Raw genomic sequence first — 20,766 nt, forward strand, 5'->3', positions numbered from 1 at the left:
AACTTCAGTTCAGGTTATTATCTCATGATTTGTGAGTTTGAGCCCTGCATCTCAGAGCCCACTTTGACCCTGTCTCTCCCTCTCTCTGTCCCTAACCCCGCTCTCATGCATTCTCTCTCTCTCACACCCACAAATAAAAAATAAACATTTTTAAATAAATAAATAAGAACAAATGTAAGGACAGAAGACAGAATCAAATGTTAGCAAAATCTACTGTTTTTCTGAGACCTTGGTAATGATCACTCAAATATTCAGTAATATAGCTTCTTTTTAGTGAAATGACTATAAGAATACTAAGTTTTGAAAGTCGTGCTTTATATAATATTGCATTGTCTTTCATAGTGTATTTTTCTAATTTGGTTAACAATATCATATTTCTTAAGATTATTTGCAGAAAAAAATTAAATTAAAGGTGAGATATGCTTGCTATCACTTTGTAAGACTCCATTGTACAATCAGCCACAAAGAAACTATTATTCGTTCCTAGACATTATGGTCAGCTAAATAAAGTTGTGTGCCAAATGAAATGCATTATTGAAGGTAGTGTGAAGGTTGAATAATATGCTGGGTTTTTTTCTCCAGATATAAAGAAGAGAAAAAGTCAGTCAATCTCTTTTTAAACACTTCCTGTAGAACCAAATCCTGAAGTAAAATAATGTTATAATCAATTACAGCTATACACACTTTATTTATATATAAAACAATCCATATAATAGAATAACGCTTAAAGAAGTATCAGTGTGTTGTCAGAAGTGAAGTGCCTGCCTCATGCTGACTGGCTACTGGCTTTCCTTACACACATTTTGAGAAGACTTCCCTCTTGCTCTTCCTTCTCTCTTGGTCTTTCTCAGATGGAGGGAGAACGTGGGGATTGAGGAGGCTCTACAACTTTGTTCATCAATCCTGATTATGATTTATGTTGATTCTTCTCAAAATGTATCAGTGAGTCATGACTACAAACTTTAGGAGATTTTCATAGTGACGGTATTATTTAAACATGCTTTTATGTTCATCTACCTCTCAGTGCTTTTCTTGTAAAATGTTTTACCGTTTTTATTCCAAGTTATATAAATGTGGTTTTTTTTTTTCCCCACGTAGTGTCCATGGCTTTGAGGAGCACATATAAAATTAATTTATGAGAATCTTTGTCATTTATATTTTGTATAAAGCTTGATTGTGTTCTTCAAGACCAAGAATGTGATTGTGAAAGTAATATTCAATATCCTGAGTAAAGCTGTAAGTGTTACTGAATAAATAAACATATATTTATCTGCCTTAAGGCTCTTCAGTGTTTATTTAACAAATATGCATGTAGATATCATACAGTATATGTTAGAGGTAGTACTGGAGACAAGGCAAACACAGACTGTTTTGAAGATGTCCATAAAACACTTTATTCTTCTACATAAAGATATATATATATATATATATATATATATATATATATATATACACATATATGTCCTCAAAGGGGGTTGGTGTGCTTCTCCTAATAAGTCAGAAAGATTTTCCCTCTGGGTAACTGAGTTTGAAAGGTGACAATCAGCAGGTAATCATGCAGGTGGTGGAGGAGGAAGTGCATCATGAGAACGAAAGGAAATAGGAAACAGAGCAGCGTTGTAGCCACAGGTCAGCTTTGGCAAAAGTAAAGGAATGTTAAGCCGTGGAGGAAATTCAAGAGAATAAGAACAGTTTGGAGTTAGTATCCAAGTATATTGTGGGAAGAAATAAAGTCATAAGATGTGACCAGATAGCCTACCGTGCTGTCCTGGAGTGTGTGAATTTTATTATGTAAACTCTACAAAAAAAATATGAAATTTTTCTCAAGAGTTCAGGACAACTGATTATTATATTTTAGGGAAAAATAGATATATAGTTTTACTGGAATGCAGATATATTTTAGTAGCCATATAGGAGACAGAGTGGAAAGTTTAGGGAGACCTCTTTGGAGAATAATACCATTGTTTATGTGAGAAATTATAGCAGATTTAACTAAGACAGTAGTAGTGGAAATACAGAGGGAAGGATAGAATCAAATCATATTTAGTGACTAAAATTGAGAAGATATATTAGTTGGTTACACACAAGGAATAAAGGCATGTAATAATTTATGGCATTTGGAATTGAGATTTGAGCAATTGGTGTCATTACCAAGGGAAGAAATAGAGGGTGGAAAGCATTTTTTTTTTCATGAATTCAAAGAGTGAGTGAAGACAGAGTGCTACATGTCTGTGTGGATGCTTCAATGAATTTTAGTGCTGTGGGAGCATTAGGGAACAAGATTATGCCCACATGTGGCATTGCCTTTGCACGAGTTAGCATCCATAGGGGTTAGGAATTGAAGGATTAGGAGTCTGAGGATGAATTAATTATGAAAATGTTGACTTTGAGATGTTAGTGGAACTTCTAGTTAAGGATCACCAGTTAGTATTTGCTTAAGGGAAGCAATTTACAGTACTGAGTTATGTCAAGAGAATAGGCTTTGTCGTCACCCAAACCTATCCTTGAAGGTAAATTGCTCTTGATGTGACCGAGTTATTTAACCTCTTTGAGCCTCAATTTGCTCATCGCTGAAAAGAAAACAAAGTAGTACCTAGCTCAAAAGGTAATGTAAGGGCCAAATAAGAAAATGAATTGTAAGTGATCAGGTGGTATATGGACTTCTAGATCATAGATATAGACCACAGACGGTTACTAGTTCATGAATGGTCATCATCATAACTGTGTTCTGAAGTCAGGGAAGGATATGAAATTATTCAAAGAGAATATGGGTTTACATACCTGCCAAAGGAAACTTAAAAGGACAAAATAAATAGAGTTAGAAGAAAAGTAGTTAAGACATAAGGAACAACAAAAAAGAGAGAGAGACAGACAGAGAGAGAGAGCAAAGAAAGAAGGAACTAGTAAGGAAACTGTTTCACAGAAAGAAATTTTATAACTGTTCAAATTGCCTAATTCCACAATTCCACACAGCAGGCAAACAATAAGAGTACTGAAAAAAAAGGAATTCAGTAAAAGGAATTAAGGGAACACTAGAGTCATTTGCCAGTGGATTGCTTTGAATGGAAATCAGTTTGCTGTGTATTAGAGACAGAATGGATAAAACAGAATGGGTGACGAGTGGAGTCTCTTTTGTGAAAGGACTAGGTTATAAAAGAGAGAAAAGAGATAGGTGATGACTATAGAGAGGCACAGAACTGAGATGTGTTTCCACAAGGATTACATAAAGGAAAGGTTGAAAATACAAGAACGTAGGATGATGGTACTAAGGGAAAAAGAAGGGTAGATTAGATAAAGATCACAAGTGGGAGCAATAAACATGAGACTAGCAGGAAGAAGAACTGCTAGGTTGACCTATGATATCTTTATAATTTTGGGAAGTTCACTAGCATTGACCTCACTTTTTTCCCTCTGAGGCAAATCACCTGCTGAGTTGTGGGTTAGAAGGACAAGAGGCTGAATAAAGTCATTGTTGCTCTGCCAGTCTCAGCTTATATGAATGTACTTTCATATATTCAAACTACCTTATTTTGCTCTTAAAAATCTACAGAATAACCAGGATATCTGAGAATTTCTTATTTTGCGGATTAGCTCTCTTTTCGGATCTTTTTGGATCTTATCCCTGAGAAGAGGAAGCCAATGATATGAATCATTTACCGTAATTTTGAATTAGCCATTTAAGATTTTTCCCCCAGTTTCATAGACTAAAAGACTTTATTTTTGTTTTCTTTTTTAATGTTTATTTATTTTTGAGAAAGATAGAGTGCAAGTGGGGAAGGAGAAGAGAGAGAGAGAGGGAGACACAGAATCTGAAGCAGGCTGCAGGCTCTGAGGTGTCAGCACAGAGCCCGACACGGGGCTGGAACTCATGAACAGTGAGATCATGACCTGAGCTGAAGTCCAGTGCTTAACTGACTGAGCCACCCAGGTGCCCCTAAAAGACTATTTTTTTTTTATTTTCAGTTGGTATTAAATTATATGGTGAACTGAATACATTCAGGAAGCCTAAATTCAACTTTTAATAAAATAGTAATACTCATTTTACAAAAATAAGATAACTGATTAATGAATGTCAATGTTTTCCTTGGTACATATTCTGTAATTGTGAACATATTTTGTGTTTATTCACCTGGAATTTTAAATAACATTTTTCAATGCTTATTTATTTTTCGGAGAAAGAGATAGCGCAAGTAGGGGAGGGACAGAGAGAGAGGGAGACACAGACTCTGAAGCAGGATCCAGGCTCTGCGGTGTCAGCACAGAGCCCGACACAGGGTTCAAACCCACAAACTGCGAGATCATGACCTGAGCCAAAGTCGGCCGCTTAACCTACTGTGCCACCCAAGTGCCTCAATAACATATTTTGATAAGATCATATTGATTGAGTTAATAGCTGATCTTATAAACAAAAGTAGAAGAAAGGAGGTATTTTATGTTGAACATCATGTGCTCATTAATATTTCCAAATTTATGTAGGCTAAAGATGAGCATTGAATTATTGAGACATACAGATTGGAGACTTCTCCCCACTACACTCTAAATAAGTAAAATTATAAAATATGTTGAGCTAAGTAAGCAAAAATGAAACATGGTATCCAGAAAGACTTAAGAGAGAGCATAAAATAAGTTAGAACGGTTACTAGTGTGAAAGGAAGCCTTTTGAACTTCTAATTATAACCTTTTATTTCTATGCAATCCGAATTCTGCCAACAAATCCATTAGATGCTTCCCCGATTTATCCTAGGACATGCCCCCAGACTAGAGCATGGCTGTAATCTTCTCTAGCAATTGTAGTACATGTGTTTTTGGAAAGAGTTGTAAATGTCAGCCTAAACTCCTCCATTAAACCAACACTTTCAAAAGCAAATTTGAATTGAAATACTTATTGGACTTGTCAGTTTTTGGCTTTAAGAAAATAAAAAAACTCTGTTTATAGCTACTTGTCTGTAGTTCTCCAGGTATTTTCCATATATCATTTTTTGTGTGTCACTCCGAGATTTATTTTTGTTTGCTATACCTATATATGTTTTGGAAATACATTTCAATGTTCATTGATAATAATAAATAAGATAATTATTTTAAAAATCACTTGAAATGCATCCTTTCTTTGAGAAGTTTAGAATTTATTAAGGTATATAATTAACATCCTAGAAAGCCAATGATACAACATACACAAACACATACAACTACAATAATAGACATTTTTTCAAAAAATTAGTTTATTTTTGAGAGAGAGAGAGAGAGAACATGAGTGAGAGAGTGGCAGAGAGAGAGGGAGACACAGAATCCAAAGCAGGCTCCAGCACAGAGCTGTCAGCACAGAGCCTGATGTGGGGCTCGAACTCATGGACCATGAGATCATGACCTGAGCCAAAGTCCATGCTTAACTGACTAAGCCACCTAGATGCGCCTACAATAATAGACCTTTTAAACAAATAAATAACAGCTTCCATAGCCTAAGTAAGTAGTAAAGTATAAATTTAAAACGACAAAACTTTACTGTAAATATTAACCCATTGTGCACAATGAAATAGTTTGTGATAAAGTTGGATACTTAATTCTCTTGATAAGGGCAATGAGGTATGATTTGAAAATTCAGGAATTATCAGGTAGATTGTATTCGTGATGTCCTTGGCTTTGCTCATTCTAGCAATGACTAAGGAGACACATGGAATGGATATTTAGAACGTAGTAAATGTATTGGATTTCCAGGAACAAAGTCGTGGTGGTTTTTCTTCTGCAGTGGTACTACAGCTCACTGTGGATAGATTCGTGTTAAATGGAGATGTAAACACATTTGCTTTCAGCTTTGTATTATTGCTCATTCATGCCCCAATTAAAAAAATATATATAACATCAATCCATGTGGGTTGTTTTTATAGACTCTCTACCTCATAATATATTAAAAAGCAAATAATTTTTTAGGTCACAAGAAACAAACTTAGTAGTTATACCTTATTTGCTTTGACCTGAAAGATTTGGGGGCTGGTGCAGGCCGAAAAGCTTTAACCACCAATGAAAACGTTCCTGGTCTGGAAATCCAAACTCCAAGTCATCAGGATGTGAGTTTGATCTGACTCACTTCACTGCACCCACCCACAATGCCATTAACTCACCGCCTAAATGACCGAATTAGAAATATATACCAGTAAAACCTTGGATTGCGAGTAACTTGTTCTGTGAGTGTTCTTCAAGATGAGCAAACATTTCTAATAAATTTTAACTTGATAAATGAGTGATGTCTTGCTGTACAAGTAGTAAATGACGCTAAATGTCACATGATCACAACTGACCCAATGGTTCTTGAAATTCGCATTGATACTCAAGTGCTTGGATTACAAACATGTTTCCAGAATGAATTGGGCTCTCAAAGCAAGGTTTTACTGTATCTAAACTCTGTGCTTAAAAAGTCTCTTTCCAGACACTCATTTCAATAGATGATACTTGTATTCTCATTTAGAGCTTTAATTTCCCTAACATGTTATGTGACTTCATCAAATCAATAGTCTTTATAAAATTTTCATATGACAAATAGAAATAATTTGGTTTATTTTATTTATTTTTTGAATTATATTGAGGCCTATGAAACTTTAAAACTGTGCTTATATTCACTATAGCTGTCACTATATGGCTTTTCTGAAGCTCAGTTCCTGCTCTGCTAAGCTTTTTTTCAGTCCACAAGTGAAAAATATCTCCAAATTCTGGGTTCACATCTGAATTTTCTTCTTTGCAGAATTTTGACCCCTCAATTCCTCACTACATTGGAAATCCTCTGTATGCCTTCCAAAATATATTTCTAATCCATTTTCCAGCTCTCCTGGTTATGCTCTCATTGAGCTGTTTTTAATGTGACACTGATGAACAGTCAGCATACAACTAGCTTCCACTAATCCAGACATACAGTCAACTAAATGTAGGTTGTGGCTCTATTTTATACAATGTCGAAAGTTTGGTGACAATAAAGCTACACCAATCAGTCAGAAAAATAATCATGGTATCTAGGGATATTAAATAAGTTATAAATATTTAAGATTGTAGCAGAAGCCATTATCATACACTCTAAAAAATATAATAATTAAAGTTTAGAATCATTGACTATTTTTACAATGAGGAAACTGATGTCTATAGGGGTTAATTGTTTACAAGAACTCACAGACTTAATGTCAATTACTGAACTGAAATCTAAGTTTTTATTTCATTTATTATTTTTATGATATAATAGCACGGCCAAACAAAAATCCACAATATCATGGAGCCTAAGAACCTTTTGGAATAACTCTTTAATTTTACAGATAAGGAAAACAAGACTCTGAGCAGTTCATTTGAGCAAACAAAACTAGAATTTACATTCCCAGTTTCCCATATCAGAGCTTGTTTTTCTGCATCCATAGTACTGAAGAGCAAATATAAATTGGGTTCTCAAGATTTTTTTTTCAATAATAACTTCATGAAAAAAATGTGTTAATCCTAATACAAGTGTCATTTAAAATAATTAAGGAAATTTTATGTGGACCAATTGTAATAAATAAATAACTTGAAAGAGTGAAAAAAAAAGAACAAAAAGACAACTTGATAATGAGATAATAGTACACACTGCATGAAAGCCAGTTAATTGAGGGTTTGTCATGACCAGTGAATGCTACTTGTAAATCCTCTTGAGAAAATAATAGCCTGCTAAAAGAAGAAAAATAATTAAGAGGAAGAGATCTCAGAGAAGTATAAATTAGCATATTTTTGATCTATGCATTGTCAAAATATAATGGTCACTCTTAGATCATAACAGAAGAGAACATATATAAGTGGACTTATTAATTTAATCAAATTTACTACTCCAAAATGTTCTAGCTGTCTCAATCTACCTTTTCCTATGTATATTAGGTCATCTTTTTTTCTAGACAGCTCATCAAGAGTTTCTTTTCAAAATTATACCCCTGTAGAGAATGCCATATCTTCACTTTTCTTGAGAATCCCCCGGAGTTAGTGTTTTTCTGTAACAGCATTCAGTATGTTAGAAAATTTGTTGGAATTCAGGAATATTTACTTAAGTCAGTTTATTTTGTTTTTAGTTTATGTCGAGCACACTTCTTAACATATCATTTTCACTGCATATTAGAGTTTTGCTAGTCATGTCCAATACTGCAGAGGGTTGGATTAGGTAACACTTACTTTGTATTGGACAAAGTAAAGCAAGCATTTATTTTCAAACTTTTATATTTACAACCTTTTATATTTTACATTTCTAACCAAGACTCTAATACTATAATGCAAAAAAGAATTTGTAATTGTTGTTAGTGACATGTCTGCTTCCTACAAATGTCCTCATTTCCTATTAGGATTTATATAGAAATTTTGTGCCCAATTGGATATGGTAGGTTAGAAGGATCTATTTTGGATCTATCTAGGATCACATTGCAGAGCATTTTGTGGGGTAACTTGGATTCAATGAAGAGCTTGTTGCTCTGGGCCACACCTACAGTGGGGATTCTTTGGGTACTGAAATTACGTATGCCATGTACAAATGTAGTAATTAGAGCAATGAATATCTCCTGCTTTCTGAGTTCCACGGAGCTGAGTATGAGATGTACTTTGGTCAAACTCGATTTACTGCCTTTCTCACTGGTGTTGCACAGTGGACTCTGGCAGCTTCAGAAATAAGAGTTAGCTCAGAATCATATCCAAACCTCTAAAAAAGTCAGTATCCATTTCTTTTTTTTTAACATGAAATTTATTGTCAAATTGGTTTCCATACAACACCCAGTGCTCATCCCAAAAGGTACCCTCCTCAATGCCCATCACCCACCCTCCCCCCCCCCCCCCCCCCCCCCAACCCCCCGTTTTTTTTCAGTTTTTAGAGTCTCTATGCTTTGGCTCTCTCCCACTCTAACATCTTTTTTTTTTCCCTTCCCCTCCTCCATGGGTTTCTGTTAAGTTTCTCAGGATCCACATAAGACTGAAAACATATGGTATCTGTCTTTCTCTGTATGGCTTATTTCACTTAGCATCACACTCTCCAGTTCCATCCACGTTGCTACAAAGGGCCATATTTCATTCTTTCTCATTGCCACATAATACTCCATTGTGTATATAAACCACAATTTCTTTATCCATTCATCAGTTGATGGACATTTAGGCTCTTTCCATAATTTGGCTATTGTTGAGAGTACTGCTATAAACATTGGGGTACAAGGGCCCCTATGCATCAGTGCTCCTGTATCCCTTGGGTAAATTCCTAGTAGTGCTATTGCTGGGTCATAGGGTAGGTCTATTTTTAATTTTCTGAGGAACCTCCACACTGCTTTCCAGAGTGGCTGCACCAATTTGCATTCCCACCAACAGTGCAAGAGGGTTCCCGTTTCTCCACATCCTCTCCAGCATCTATAGTCTCCTGATTTGTTCATTTTGGCCACTCTGACTGGCGTGAGGTGATATCTGAGTGTGGTTTTGATTTGTATTTCCCTGATAAAGAGCGACGTTGAGCATCTTTTCATATGCCTGTTGGCCATCCGGATGTCTTCTTTAGAGAAGTGTCTATTCATGTTTTCTGCCCATTTCTTCACTGGGTTATTTGTTTTTCGTGTGTGGAGTTTGGTGAGCTCTTTATAGATTTTGGATACTAGCCCTTTGTCCGATATGTCATTTGCAAATATCTTTTCCCATTCCGTTGGTTGCCTTTTAGTTTTGTTGGTTGTTTCCTTTGCTGTGCAGAAGCTTTTTATCTTCATAAGTTCCCAGTAATTCATTTTTGCTTTTAATTCCCTTGCCTTTGGGATGTGTAGAGTAAGAGATTTCTACGGCTGAGGTCAGAGAGGTCTTTTCCTGCTTTCTTCTCTAGGGTTTGGATGGTTTCCTGTCTCACATTCAGGTCCTTTATCCATTTTGAGTTTATTTTTGTGAATGGTGTCAGAAAGTGTCTAGTTCAACCTTCTGCATGTTCTGTCCAGTTCTCCCAGCACCATTTGTTAAAAGAGACTGTCTTTTTTCCATTGGATGTTCTTTCCTGCTTTGTCAAAGATGAGTTGGCCATACGTTTGTGGGTCTAGTTCTGGGGTTTCTATTCTATTCCATTGGTCTGTGTGTCTGTTTTTGTGCCAATACCATGCTGTCTTGATGATGACAGCTTTGTAGTAGAGGCTAAAGTCTGGGATTGTGATGCCTCCTGCTTTGGTTTTCTTCTTCAAAATTACTTTGGCTATTCGGGGCCTTTTGTGGTTCCACATGAATTTTAGAATTGCTTATTCTAGTTTCAAGAAGAATGCTGGTGCAATTTTGATTGGGATTGCATTGAATATTTAGATAGCTTTGGGTAGTATTGACATTTTGACAATATTTATTTTTCCAGTCCATGAGCAGGGAATGTCTTTCCATTTCTTTATATCTTCTTCAATTACCTTCATGAGCTTTCTATAGTTTTCAACATACAGATCTTTTACATCTTTGGTTAGATTTATTCCTAGGTATTTTATGCTTCTTGTTGCAATTGTGAATGGGATCAGTTTCTTTATTTGTCTTTCTGTTGCTTCACTGTTAGTGTATAAGAATGCAACTGATTTCTGTACATTGATTTTGTATCCTGCAACTTTGCTGAATTCATGTATCAGTTCTAGCAGACTTTTGGTCGAGTCTATCGGATTTTCCATGTATAATATCATGTCATCTGCAAAAAGCGACAGCTTGACTTCATCTTTGCCAATTTTGATGCCTTTGATTTCCTTTTGTTGTCTGATTGCTGATGCCAGAACTTCCAGCACTATGTTAAACAACAGCGGTGAGAGTGGGCATCCCTGTCATGTTCCTGATCTCAGGGAGAAAGCTCTCAGTTTTTCCCCGTTGAGGATGATGTTAGCTGTGGGCTTTTCATAAATGGCTTTTATGATGTTTAAGTATGTTCCTTCTATCCTGACTTTCTCAAGGGTTTTTATTAAGAAAGGGTGCTGGATTTTGTCAAAGGCCTTTTCTGCATCGATTGACAGGATATATGGTTCTTATCTTTTCTTTTATTAATTTGATTGTATCACGTTGATTGATTTGCGAATGTTGAACCAGCCCTGCATCCCAGGAATGAATCCCACTTGATCATGGTGAATCATTCTTTTTATATGCTGCTGAATTCGATTTGCTAGTATCTTATTGAGAATTTTTGCATCCATATTCATCAGGGATGTTGGCCTGTAGTTCTCTTTTTTTACTGGGTCTCTGTCTGGTTTGGGAATCAAAGTAATACTGGCTTCATAGAATGAGTCTGGAAGTTTTCCTTCCCTTTCTATTTCTTGGAATAGCTTGAGAAGGATAGGTATTATCTCTGCTTTAAATGTCTGGTAGAACTCCCCTGGGAAGCCGTCTGGTCCTGGACTCTTATTTGTTGGGAGATTTTTGATAACCGATTTAATTTCAATGGTGATGGGTCTGTTCAAGCTTTCTCTTTCCTCCTGATTGAGTTTTGGAAGTGTGTGGGTGTTTCGGAATTTGTCCATTTCTTCCAGGTTGTCCAATTTGTTGGCATATAATTGTTCATAGTATTCCCTGATAATTGTTTGTATCTCTGAGGGATTGGTTGTAATAATTCCATTTTCATTCATGATTTTATCTATTTGGGTCATCTCCCATTTCTTTTTGAGAAGTCTGGCTAGTGGATTGTCAATTTTGTTTATTTTTTCAAAAAACCAACTCTTGGTTTCGTTGATCTGCTCTACAGTTTTTTTAGATTCTATGTTGTCTATTGCTGCTCTGATCTTTATTATTTCTCTTCTTCTGCCGGGTTTAGGCTGCCTTTGCTGTTCTGCTTTTATTTCCTTTAGGTGTGCTGTTTGATTTTGTCTTTGGGATTTTTCTTGTTTCTGGAGTTAGGCGGGGATTGCAATGTATTTTCCTCTCAGGACTGCCTTCACTGCTTCCCAAAGCGTTTGGATTGTTGTATTTTCAACGTTTATTTATTTTTGGGACAGAGAGAGACAGAGCATGAACGGGGGAGGGGCAGAGAGAGAGGGAGACACAGAATCAGAAACAGGCTCCTGGCTCTGAGCCATCAGCCCAGAGCCTGACGCGGGGCTCGAACTCACGGACCGCGAGATCGTGACCTGGCTGAAGTCGGACGCTTAACCGACTGCGCCACCCAGGCGCCCCTTGGATTGTTGTATTTTCATTTTTGTTTGTTTCCATATATTTTTTAATTTCTTCTCTAATTGCCTGGTTGACCCACTCATTCTTTAGTAGGGTGTTCTTTAACCTCCATGCTTTTGGAGGTTTTCCAGACTTTTTCCTGTGGTTGATTTCAAGCTTCATAGCATTGTGGTCTGAAAGTATGCATGGTATGATGTCAATTCTTGGATACTTATGAAAGGCTGTTTTGTGACCCAGTATGTGATCTATCTTGGAGAATGTTCCATGTGCACTCGAGAAGAAAGTATATTCTGTTGCTTTGGGATGCAGAGTTCTAAATATATCTGTCAAGTCCATCTGATCCAATGTGTCATTCAGGGCCCTTGTTTCTTTATTGACCATGTGTCTAGATGATCTATCCATTTCTGTAAGTGGAGTGTTAAAGTCCACTGCAATTACCACATTGTTATCAATAAGGTTGCTTATGTTTATGAGTAATTGTTTTATATATTTGGGGGCTCCGGTATTCGGCGCATAGACATTATAACTGTTAGCTCTTCTTGGTGGATAGACCCTGTAATTATTATATAATGCCCTTCTTCATCTCTTGTTACAGCCTTTAATTTAAAGTCTAGTTTGTCTGATATAAGTATGGCTACTCCAGCTTTCTTTTGGCTTCCAGTAGCATGATAAATAGTTTTCCATCCTCTCACTCTCAATCTGAAGGTGTCCTCAGATCCAAAATGAGTCTCTTGTAGACAGCAAATAGATGGGTCTTGTTTTTTTATCCATTCTGATACCCTATGTCTTTTGGTTGGTGCATTTAGTCCATTTACATTCAATGTTATTATAGAAAGATACGGGTTTAGCGTCATTGTGATGTCTGTATGTTTTATGCTTGTAGTGATGTCTCTGGTACTTTGTCTCACAGGGTCCCCCTTAGGATCTCTTGTAGGGCTGGTTTAGTGGTGACAAATTCCTTCAGTTTTTGTTTGTTTGGGAAGACCTTTATCTCTCCTTCTATTCTAAATGACAGACTTGCTGGATAAAGGATTCTCGGCTGCATATTTTTGCTGTCTAGCACCCTGAAAATCTCGTGCCAATTCTTTCTGGCCTGCCAAGTTTCAAAAGAGAGATCAGTCACGAGTCTTATAGGTCTCCCTTTATATGTGAGGGCACGTTTACCCCTTGCTGCTTTCAGAATTTTCTCTTTATCCTTGTATTTTGCCAGTTTCACTATGATATGTCGTGCAGAAGATCGATTCAAGTTACGTCTGAAGGGAGTTCTCTGTGCCTCTTGGACTTCAATGCCTTTTTCCTTCCCCAGATCCGGGAAGTTCTCAGCTATGATTTCTTCAAGTACACCTTCAGCACCTTTCCCTCTCTCTTCCTCCTCTGGGATACCAATTATGCATATATTATTTCTTTTTAGTGTATCACTTAGTTCTCTAATTTTCCCCTCATACTCCTGGATTTTTTTATCTCTCTTTTTCTCAGCTTCCTCTTTTTCCACAACTTTATCTTCTAGTTCACCCATTCTCTCCTCTGCCTCTTCAATCCGAGCGGTCGTCGTTTCCATTTTGTTTTGCATTTCGTTTAAAGCGTTTTTCAGCTCCTCCTGACTGTTCCTTAGTCCCTTGATCTCTGTAGCAAGAGATTCTCTGCTGTCCTCTATACTCTTTTCAAGCCCAGCGATTAATTTTATGACTATTATTCTAAATTCACTTTCTGTTATATTATTTAAATCCTTTTTGATCAGTTCATTGGTGTTGTTATTTCCTGGAGATTCTTCTGAGGGGAATTCTTCCGTTTGGTCATTTTGGATAGTCCCTGGAGTGGTGCGGACCTTCAGGGCATTTCCCCTGTGCTGTGGTGTGTAACTGGAGTTGGTGGGCGGGGCCGCAGTCAGACCTGATGTCTGCCCCCAGCCTACCGCTGGGGCCACAGTCAGACTGGTGTGTGCCTTCTCTTCCCCTCTCCTAGGGGCGGGATTCACTGTGGGGTGGCGTGGCCTGTCTGGGCTACTTGCACACTGCCAGGCTTGTGGTGCTGGGGATCTGGTGTATTAGCTGGTGTGGGTAGGCAAGGTGCACGGGGGCAGGAGGGGCAGGCTCAGCTCGCTTCTCCTTAGGTGATCCACTTCAGGAGGGGCCTTGTGGCAGCGGGTCAGAGTCAGACCCGCTGCTGGAGGGTTGGCCCAGCAGAAACACAGCATTGGGTGTTTGCGTGGAGCAAGCAAGCTCCCTGGCAGGGACCGGTTCCCTTTGGGATTTTGGCTGGGGGATGGGCGAGGGAGATGGCGCTGACCAGTGCCTTTGTTCCCCGCCACACTGCTCTGTCCTCCCCGCGCTCAGCAACTCTCCCTCCCTTTGTCCTCCAGCCTTCCCACTTTCCCAGCAGAGCTGTTAACTTATGACCTCCCAGATGCTAAGTCGCACTTGCTGTCAGAACACACTCCATCTGGCCCCTCCACTTTTGCAAGCCAGACTCGGGGGCTCTGCTTGGCCGGTGGGCCGCCCCTCTGCCCCGGCTCCCTCCCGCCAGTCCGTGGAGCGCGCACCGCCTCTCCGCCCTTCCTACCCTCTTCCGTGGGCCTCTCATATGCGCTTGGCTCCAGAGACTCCATTCTGCTAGTCTTCTGGTGGTTTTCTGGGTTAATGAGGAAGGTGTAGGTGGAATCTAAGTGATCAATAGGATGCGCGGTGAGCCCAGCGTCCTCCTACGCTGCCATCTTCCTGTTTCCAGTATCCATTATTTGAAGTCTGGAGTTTTTATTTCTTTTTGGTTCAAAAATACCCATTAGAGAGGCACCTGAGTGGCTCAGTTAGTTAAGCATCTGACTCTTGATTTAGGTTCAGGTCATGATGTCATGGTTTGTGAGATGGAACTCTGAATCAGGCTCTGTCTGCACTGACAGTGGAGTCGGCTTGGGATTTTCTCTCTACCTCTCTCGCTGCCCCTCCCCTACTCTCTCTCTCTCTTTCAAAATAAATAAACTTTTTTCTTAATTTTTAATTTTTTGATTGTATTTTTTATTTTTAAAATTTATATCCAAATTAGTTAGCATATAGTGCAACAATGATTTCAGGAACAGATTCCTTATTGCCCCTTATCCATTTAGCCCATCCCTCCTCCCATCACCCCTCCAGCAACCCTCAGTTTGTCCTCCATATTCATGAGTCTCTTCTGTTTTGTCCCCCTCCCTGTTTTTATATTATTTTTGTTTCCCTTCCTTTATGTTCATCTGTTTCGTCTCTTAAAGTCCTCATCTGAGTGAAGTCATATGATTTTTGTCTTTCTCTGGCTAATTTCACTTAGCATAATACCCTCCAGTTCCATCCACATAGTTGCAAATGGCAAGATTTCATTCTTTTTGATTGCTGAGTAATACTCCATGGTATATAAATACTATATCTTCTTTATCCGTTCATCCATTGATGGACATTTGGGCTCTTTCCATACTTTGGCTATTGTTGATAGTGCTGCTATAAACATCAACATGAATACATTTAATAAAATACCCTTTTGAATGTCTTCAGGTCACCTCAGAGAAAAACAAAAGGCAGGTTATTGCTCACATTTGTGGTTTTATGTCAGTATACTGGTGTCTTTCCTCAAGCTAATTAAAGTATTGTTTATTTAACGATCCTAAATATAAGAGTTGAATCAGATCTGAGAAATGAATGGATCAGAAATTCTGATTTGGTGATTCTATCTTGCCCCACAAAGGCTTTACATTTCTTCACCTATTTATGCTAAATGATACCTGGCCTTTCAGTGTTTTTATTGAATCTTAAAATTTGAATTTTCACACACACACACACACAGACACTCACATGCATGTACACACACACATATATTATTTAAAAAAAAAATGGTCCCTCAAGTTAGCATGTTGAAGGCAAAATTTCTGCTAAGTGCCTTCATTTGAATACTGAATAAATTAAAGTTATGGTAATAAAACACACACACACACATACACACAATCTTATTCCTAATAATATTCTTTAGCACTTTTAAATAATGTAAGTTACCAATTTCCTGAAATTCTATTTACTTAAAACCTTTACTACATTAGTTGATAAGTTGTTGGAACAAAATAGGGCATCTACCTGGAGTCTAGGTAGCACAAAATGCTTCATTTTATTCAACACTCTGTTAATAATGAATGCAAACTCTTCTTTTTTTCTGTCTTTATTACCAAGACTCAAAATCTTAGTAATGTCTAATTAGTTTAGCTTCAGCCTAAACTCATGATTCAGATAGGAAAAGCCAAGTTCCTTGATTCATAGTCCACATATATTCATGAATAAAAAATGGGGAAGGAGTAATTCCCCAAAAGTCTCTTTTTGTCTAAGAACATTCACTGGATGCAAGATGCTAAAGTTAAGGAAATTAATTCAGTCCCATATAACTAAATTAAAGAAAACTCCCATTCCCAATTGAACAAAGCTACTTGAATTCATATTAATCCCTTCCTTTAGTCTTCTGATTACTGTAGTAGAGCTTTCTCTCTTCTTACTGAAGTCTAGGCCCTCCTCTTGAGGTCACGGTCACAATCGCCTCACTTCCTGTCTCTCAAAATTTACATCATCAACTCTTCTTTTCCTTTTTTATATATTCAAGCTGTTTCTCAACTTGATTTTTCCCACGCTACTTAAAACACTCAAATTTCACTCCCTTAAAAAATTCTTTTTTTTTTAATAAAACCTCCTATGAAAGCTACCTACATAATTCTCACCTCTTACACAAGCAGCTACACTTGCTGCTTCATTTCTTCACCTTCACTTGTCCTCAATCCAGTTGAGAAAACAAAAGTAATCAAGGGGAACAGGACAAGAAGAAAACAGAGGCTCCTATTCTATTTAGTACCTCAGTGGAGGTCTGTTGAGCCTTCTGAACTGTTGATTTAAGCAATTAGGATTTACTTAAGTAACAGGATTTTGGTACCCTAGAGTTATTCCTTGTAGACATTGGTATATAGAAACAGGGAAATTAAGAATATTTTAACTGCACCCAAAAGTTCTCCCAACTGTCCCCATAATAACAAAAAAAAAAAAAAAAGTGATGAAGCTCAGTGAGAAGAGAAGCCGACAAAAGTGAGAAGGAAATCTGGCAAGGGCAGATAAAACAAGGGGGCCAGCCAGATGTCAGAGACCAGATACTTCCCTTGCATACTTTTGGCTTCTGCAATCTCATTTGCCTTCCACATGCACCAACTGCCTGAGTAGCACCACTGATAAGTGCCCCCTCCCATTTTTCTTTTTTTCCTGTCTAGCCCCTACAATCCCAGCCATAAAAGGAGACCGATGCCAAGACTGAGGGCTCAGCCTTTGGATGTGACTCCACTGGACCGGCAGCGGTACAGAGTAAACAGTCTTTTCTGATTCCCCGAGTGTGTGTGTGTCGCGTGTCTCTTCCTGGGAGCCGAGTATTTGCTGTGACAATAGCACCTGCTGATGTTAGAAAAATTCTGCTTTTAACAAAAACCCTTATGGGCTTACTATGTTACTAACCACGTAATTGAAAAGATAATAATTAACTGAGTCTTATACTGCTTATAATTGGCAAAGTTAAAATTATAAATCAACAATCTAGTTTCAGAGCATTTGTCTTTATCACGACACAAGTTTACTAGTATGGGATTTAAATAAATTTTACTGGGAAATTTTTATGGAAAGATAGGTAACAATGCCAATACAGATAGTTAGGCCAATATTTCAGCAAGGTAGTTTGGCTATATCTATAAAAATTTTAAAATTTTATTTCATTCAAACCATAAATCCTTGTTAATGAATTTATCCTAGTGATACATGGCAAAGGTACACAAAGATACTTATGTACAGTGATAGCCACAAGATAGCACTTTTATAATAGCAAAAAGGAAAGAAAAGAAAAAAAAATTACATGACCATCATGTAAATGATGGGGCTGGTGAATCTGCATGTGGAATATTAGGCAGTTACTTAAAAAATAAACAATGTTAAAAGAACCACAAAGTGTTGGATATCTTCAAATATAGCAGTTATATATTCTTGACTTTATATTTAATAGATTATATAGACTATGAAATATATAGAGACATAGGATACATTAATACTATTAACTATATTTTAAGGTAATAATATTAGGAATTGAGGGTTTCAAGGACAAAGATGATGTCTATTTTTATTTTTGTCAAATTCGACACCCAATCGACTGAGCCACCAAGGTGCCCCTCACCATAATTACTTCAATAATTACTAGTTTACATAAAATATTTTTTTTGACAGATAAAGATTTGTTTTATTGAAGAACTGATCTGTGTTGCTGCCAAAACCATTATGTACAGACAACAGAAAGGAGATTTTATTTCTTGGTCTCTTCCTCCTTGGACAGAGTCTTGATGATTTCCTCCTTCTTGGCCTGGAGCCTCTCTTCACGGCGCTTGCGTGCTTCCTTGGTCTTAGATCTGCGGGCCTCAGCCTGGTCAGCCAGAAGCTTCTTGCGAGCCTTGTCTGCCTTCAGCTTGTGGATGCGTTCCATGAGAATCTGCTTGTTTTTGAACACATTACCCTTCACTTTCAGGTACAAGCTGTGATACATGTGGCGGTCAATCTTCTTAGATTCACGGTATCTTCTAAGCAGCCGGCGCAGAATTCTCATCCTCCTCATCCAGGTTACCTTCTCAGGCATTCGGGCATTGGCAGTACCCTTTCTCTTACCCATGCCCATATGTCTGCCCTTCGGCGGGCCAAAGTGTTTTTCCAGCATCGAGCCCGGGAATGGACAGTCACAGGTTTCCAGATGATCAGCCCATCTTCGATCAGTTTCCGGATCTGCTGACGGGAGTTGGCATTGGCGATTTCACTTGTCTCATTAGAATCCAACCAGACCTTCTTTTTGCCACAGTGGAGGACACTGGAGGCAAGCCTCTTCTGAAGCCTGAGCATACTCATGGCTGCGGCCGCAGTGCCGAAAGGAAAGAACTCTAAAATAATTTTTCTAATTCAAGTTTAAATTTATATTGGAAATGTTTATACCAAGTTTGAACTATATGCATAATGAACTATGAAAAATTTATTTAAACAAAAGCATCTTGAATTACCATAGAAAGCACTTTCTCCAAAAGAAACTGAACCTGGCATAAAGCCCTTAGAAATATTCATATAAGTTTTTGCGTTGGACACCTGTACCACAGATAGCTAAGATACTTTCTTCGAAAGAACCTTGTCGTTTTTATTCTGACATGTAAAGATTTAGGAAGTCATTACTCCACCTTCACAACAAGAAACAAAGCTGAAGAAAATGAAAATCAACAATTCTTCTTAGATCCATCAGAGAACAGTGGTCAAAGGGGAAAATCACTGTCCAGAAAACTGGAGAAACAGATGAATACAGCAGCTTACGAGGTACAGAACCCATTGGAACCAGTAACTGGTAGGAGAATACTTAAACTGATGAATGGCTGGAGACTGAGTCTGTACTGGCCTGAGAGTTAACAACACTGGGGGACTCGGTCTGGAGGGGGGCCTTACACTCCAGGATCCTATGTTTCCTGGTAAAAGTTGGTAAAACTCTCCTTTTTGTTTGGGCAGGTAGACAGATAACCATTTAAAAAATGTGTCCAGGAGAAAAAGATATATGCTTTTGGAAATAATGTCAGGCTACAGGGTTTTGTTCTCAATATCGAAGTCCCGCCTCAAAAATCTACTTTACTTTTCCTGGAGCCTTATCTACCTGCAGTGGGGGCTGGGATTGGGGGCTGGTTGAGGATGGCGGTAGAGGTGGTGGTTAAATGTTAGCATGCCCTCTAGCCTTTCTGTTACACACAAGGGTTCAAAAAGGCTTAAAAATTCTTTGGAAGGTCACAAGTAAGGGACGTAGACTGAGTTGAAAAGCTCAGATTTAATCACAAGATAATGAAACGCCTCCCCTCCTCACTATCTTACCTCCACGTGGAAACACTGCACTACATTCACAGTGAATTACTAGACAACTGCAACACACTTAACTCTATTTAAGTTGGAGTGTCTAGAGAACTCCAAAGACAACCGGGTAGACAAAAATTAGGACGCTACATGAAGCCTAAGCCTCTGACACTTAACAACTACACCAAATGCTTAGTAGAGCCTAACTCCTGAAAAGAGAAAGGGGAAACCCCATATTAAAGGCCACTTCACCTAGGTTTCTATGCAATATATGATGTCCCTGTTTCGATGAAAGTTTACCAGGGCTGCTAAAAGGCAAGGTAAAACACAGACTGAAAAGAAAAAGTAAACATGGGGGACACCTGGGTGGCTCAGTAGATTAAGCACCAGACTCATTATTTGTTATCTTAGATATCACAAGACAGAGACATTCTTAAAATCAAAGCATATGATTAGGAACACCTTAAATTCCCCAATTAATTGTAGGATACATAGTTAACTAGATACTTGAGTCGACTTTATGGCAATTTTGAAATTATAATTTATTTGTAATTTTTTTGTTTAATGTTTATCTTGCTCTGTAGTGTGCACATGTCATAAGGTTAGGGAGTATTAAAATTCGTTAATAATTCACCAAATAAATATTCATTCATGAACAAATGAATTTTTCTGTCTATTTTCATGAATTCTATAATATGGAAAGGTGTTGCTACTATGTAGACATAAGTTCAGACTCATAGATAAAGCATTTTCACTAAAC

General features: G+C 37.8%; 1 protein-coding gene across 1 annotated transcript; it reads right to left on the minus strand.

Annotated features, from left to right (window-relative positions):
* Positions 1 to 18,389: 18,389 nt before the first annotated feature.
* Positions 18,390 to 19,061, minus strand: LOC115512246 (60S ribosomal protein L19-like). Its single transcript, XM_032592897.1, is given in 2 exon segments — positions 18,390 to 18,824; positions 18,827 to 19,061. Coding segments are annotated over 2 exon segments (588 nt in total). The 5' UTR covers positions 19,035 to 19,061; the 3' UTR covers positions 18,390 to 18,444.
* Between the last annotated feature and the right edge of the window lie 1,705 nt (positions 19,062 to 20,766).

Source organism: Lynx canadensis, chromosome B1 (assembly GCF_007474595.2).
Source record: "Lynx canadensis isolate LIC74 chromosome B1, mLynCan4.pri.v2, whole genome shotgun sequence".
Lineage (NCBI taxonomy): Eukaryota > Metazoa > Chordata > Mammalia > Carnivora > Felidae > Lynx > Lynx canadensis.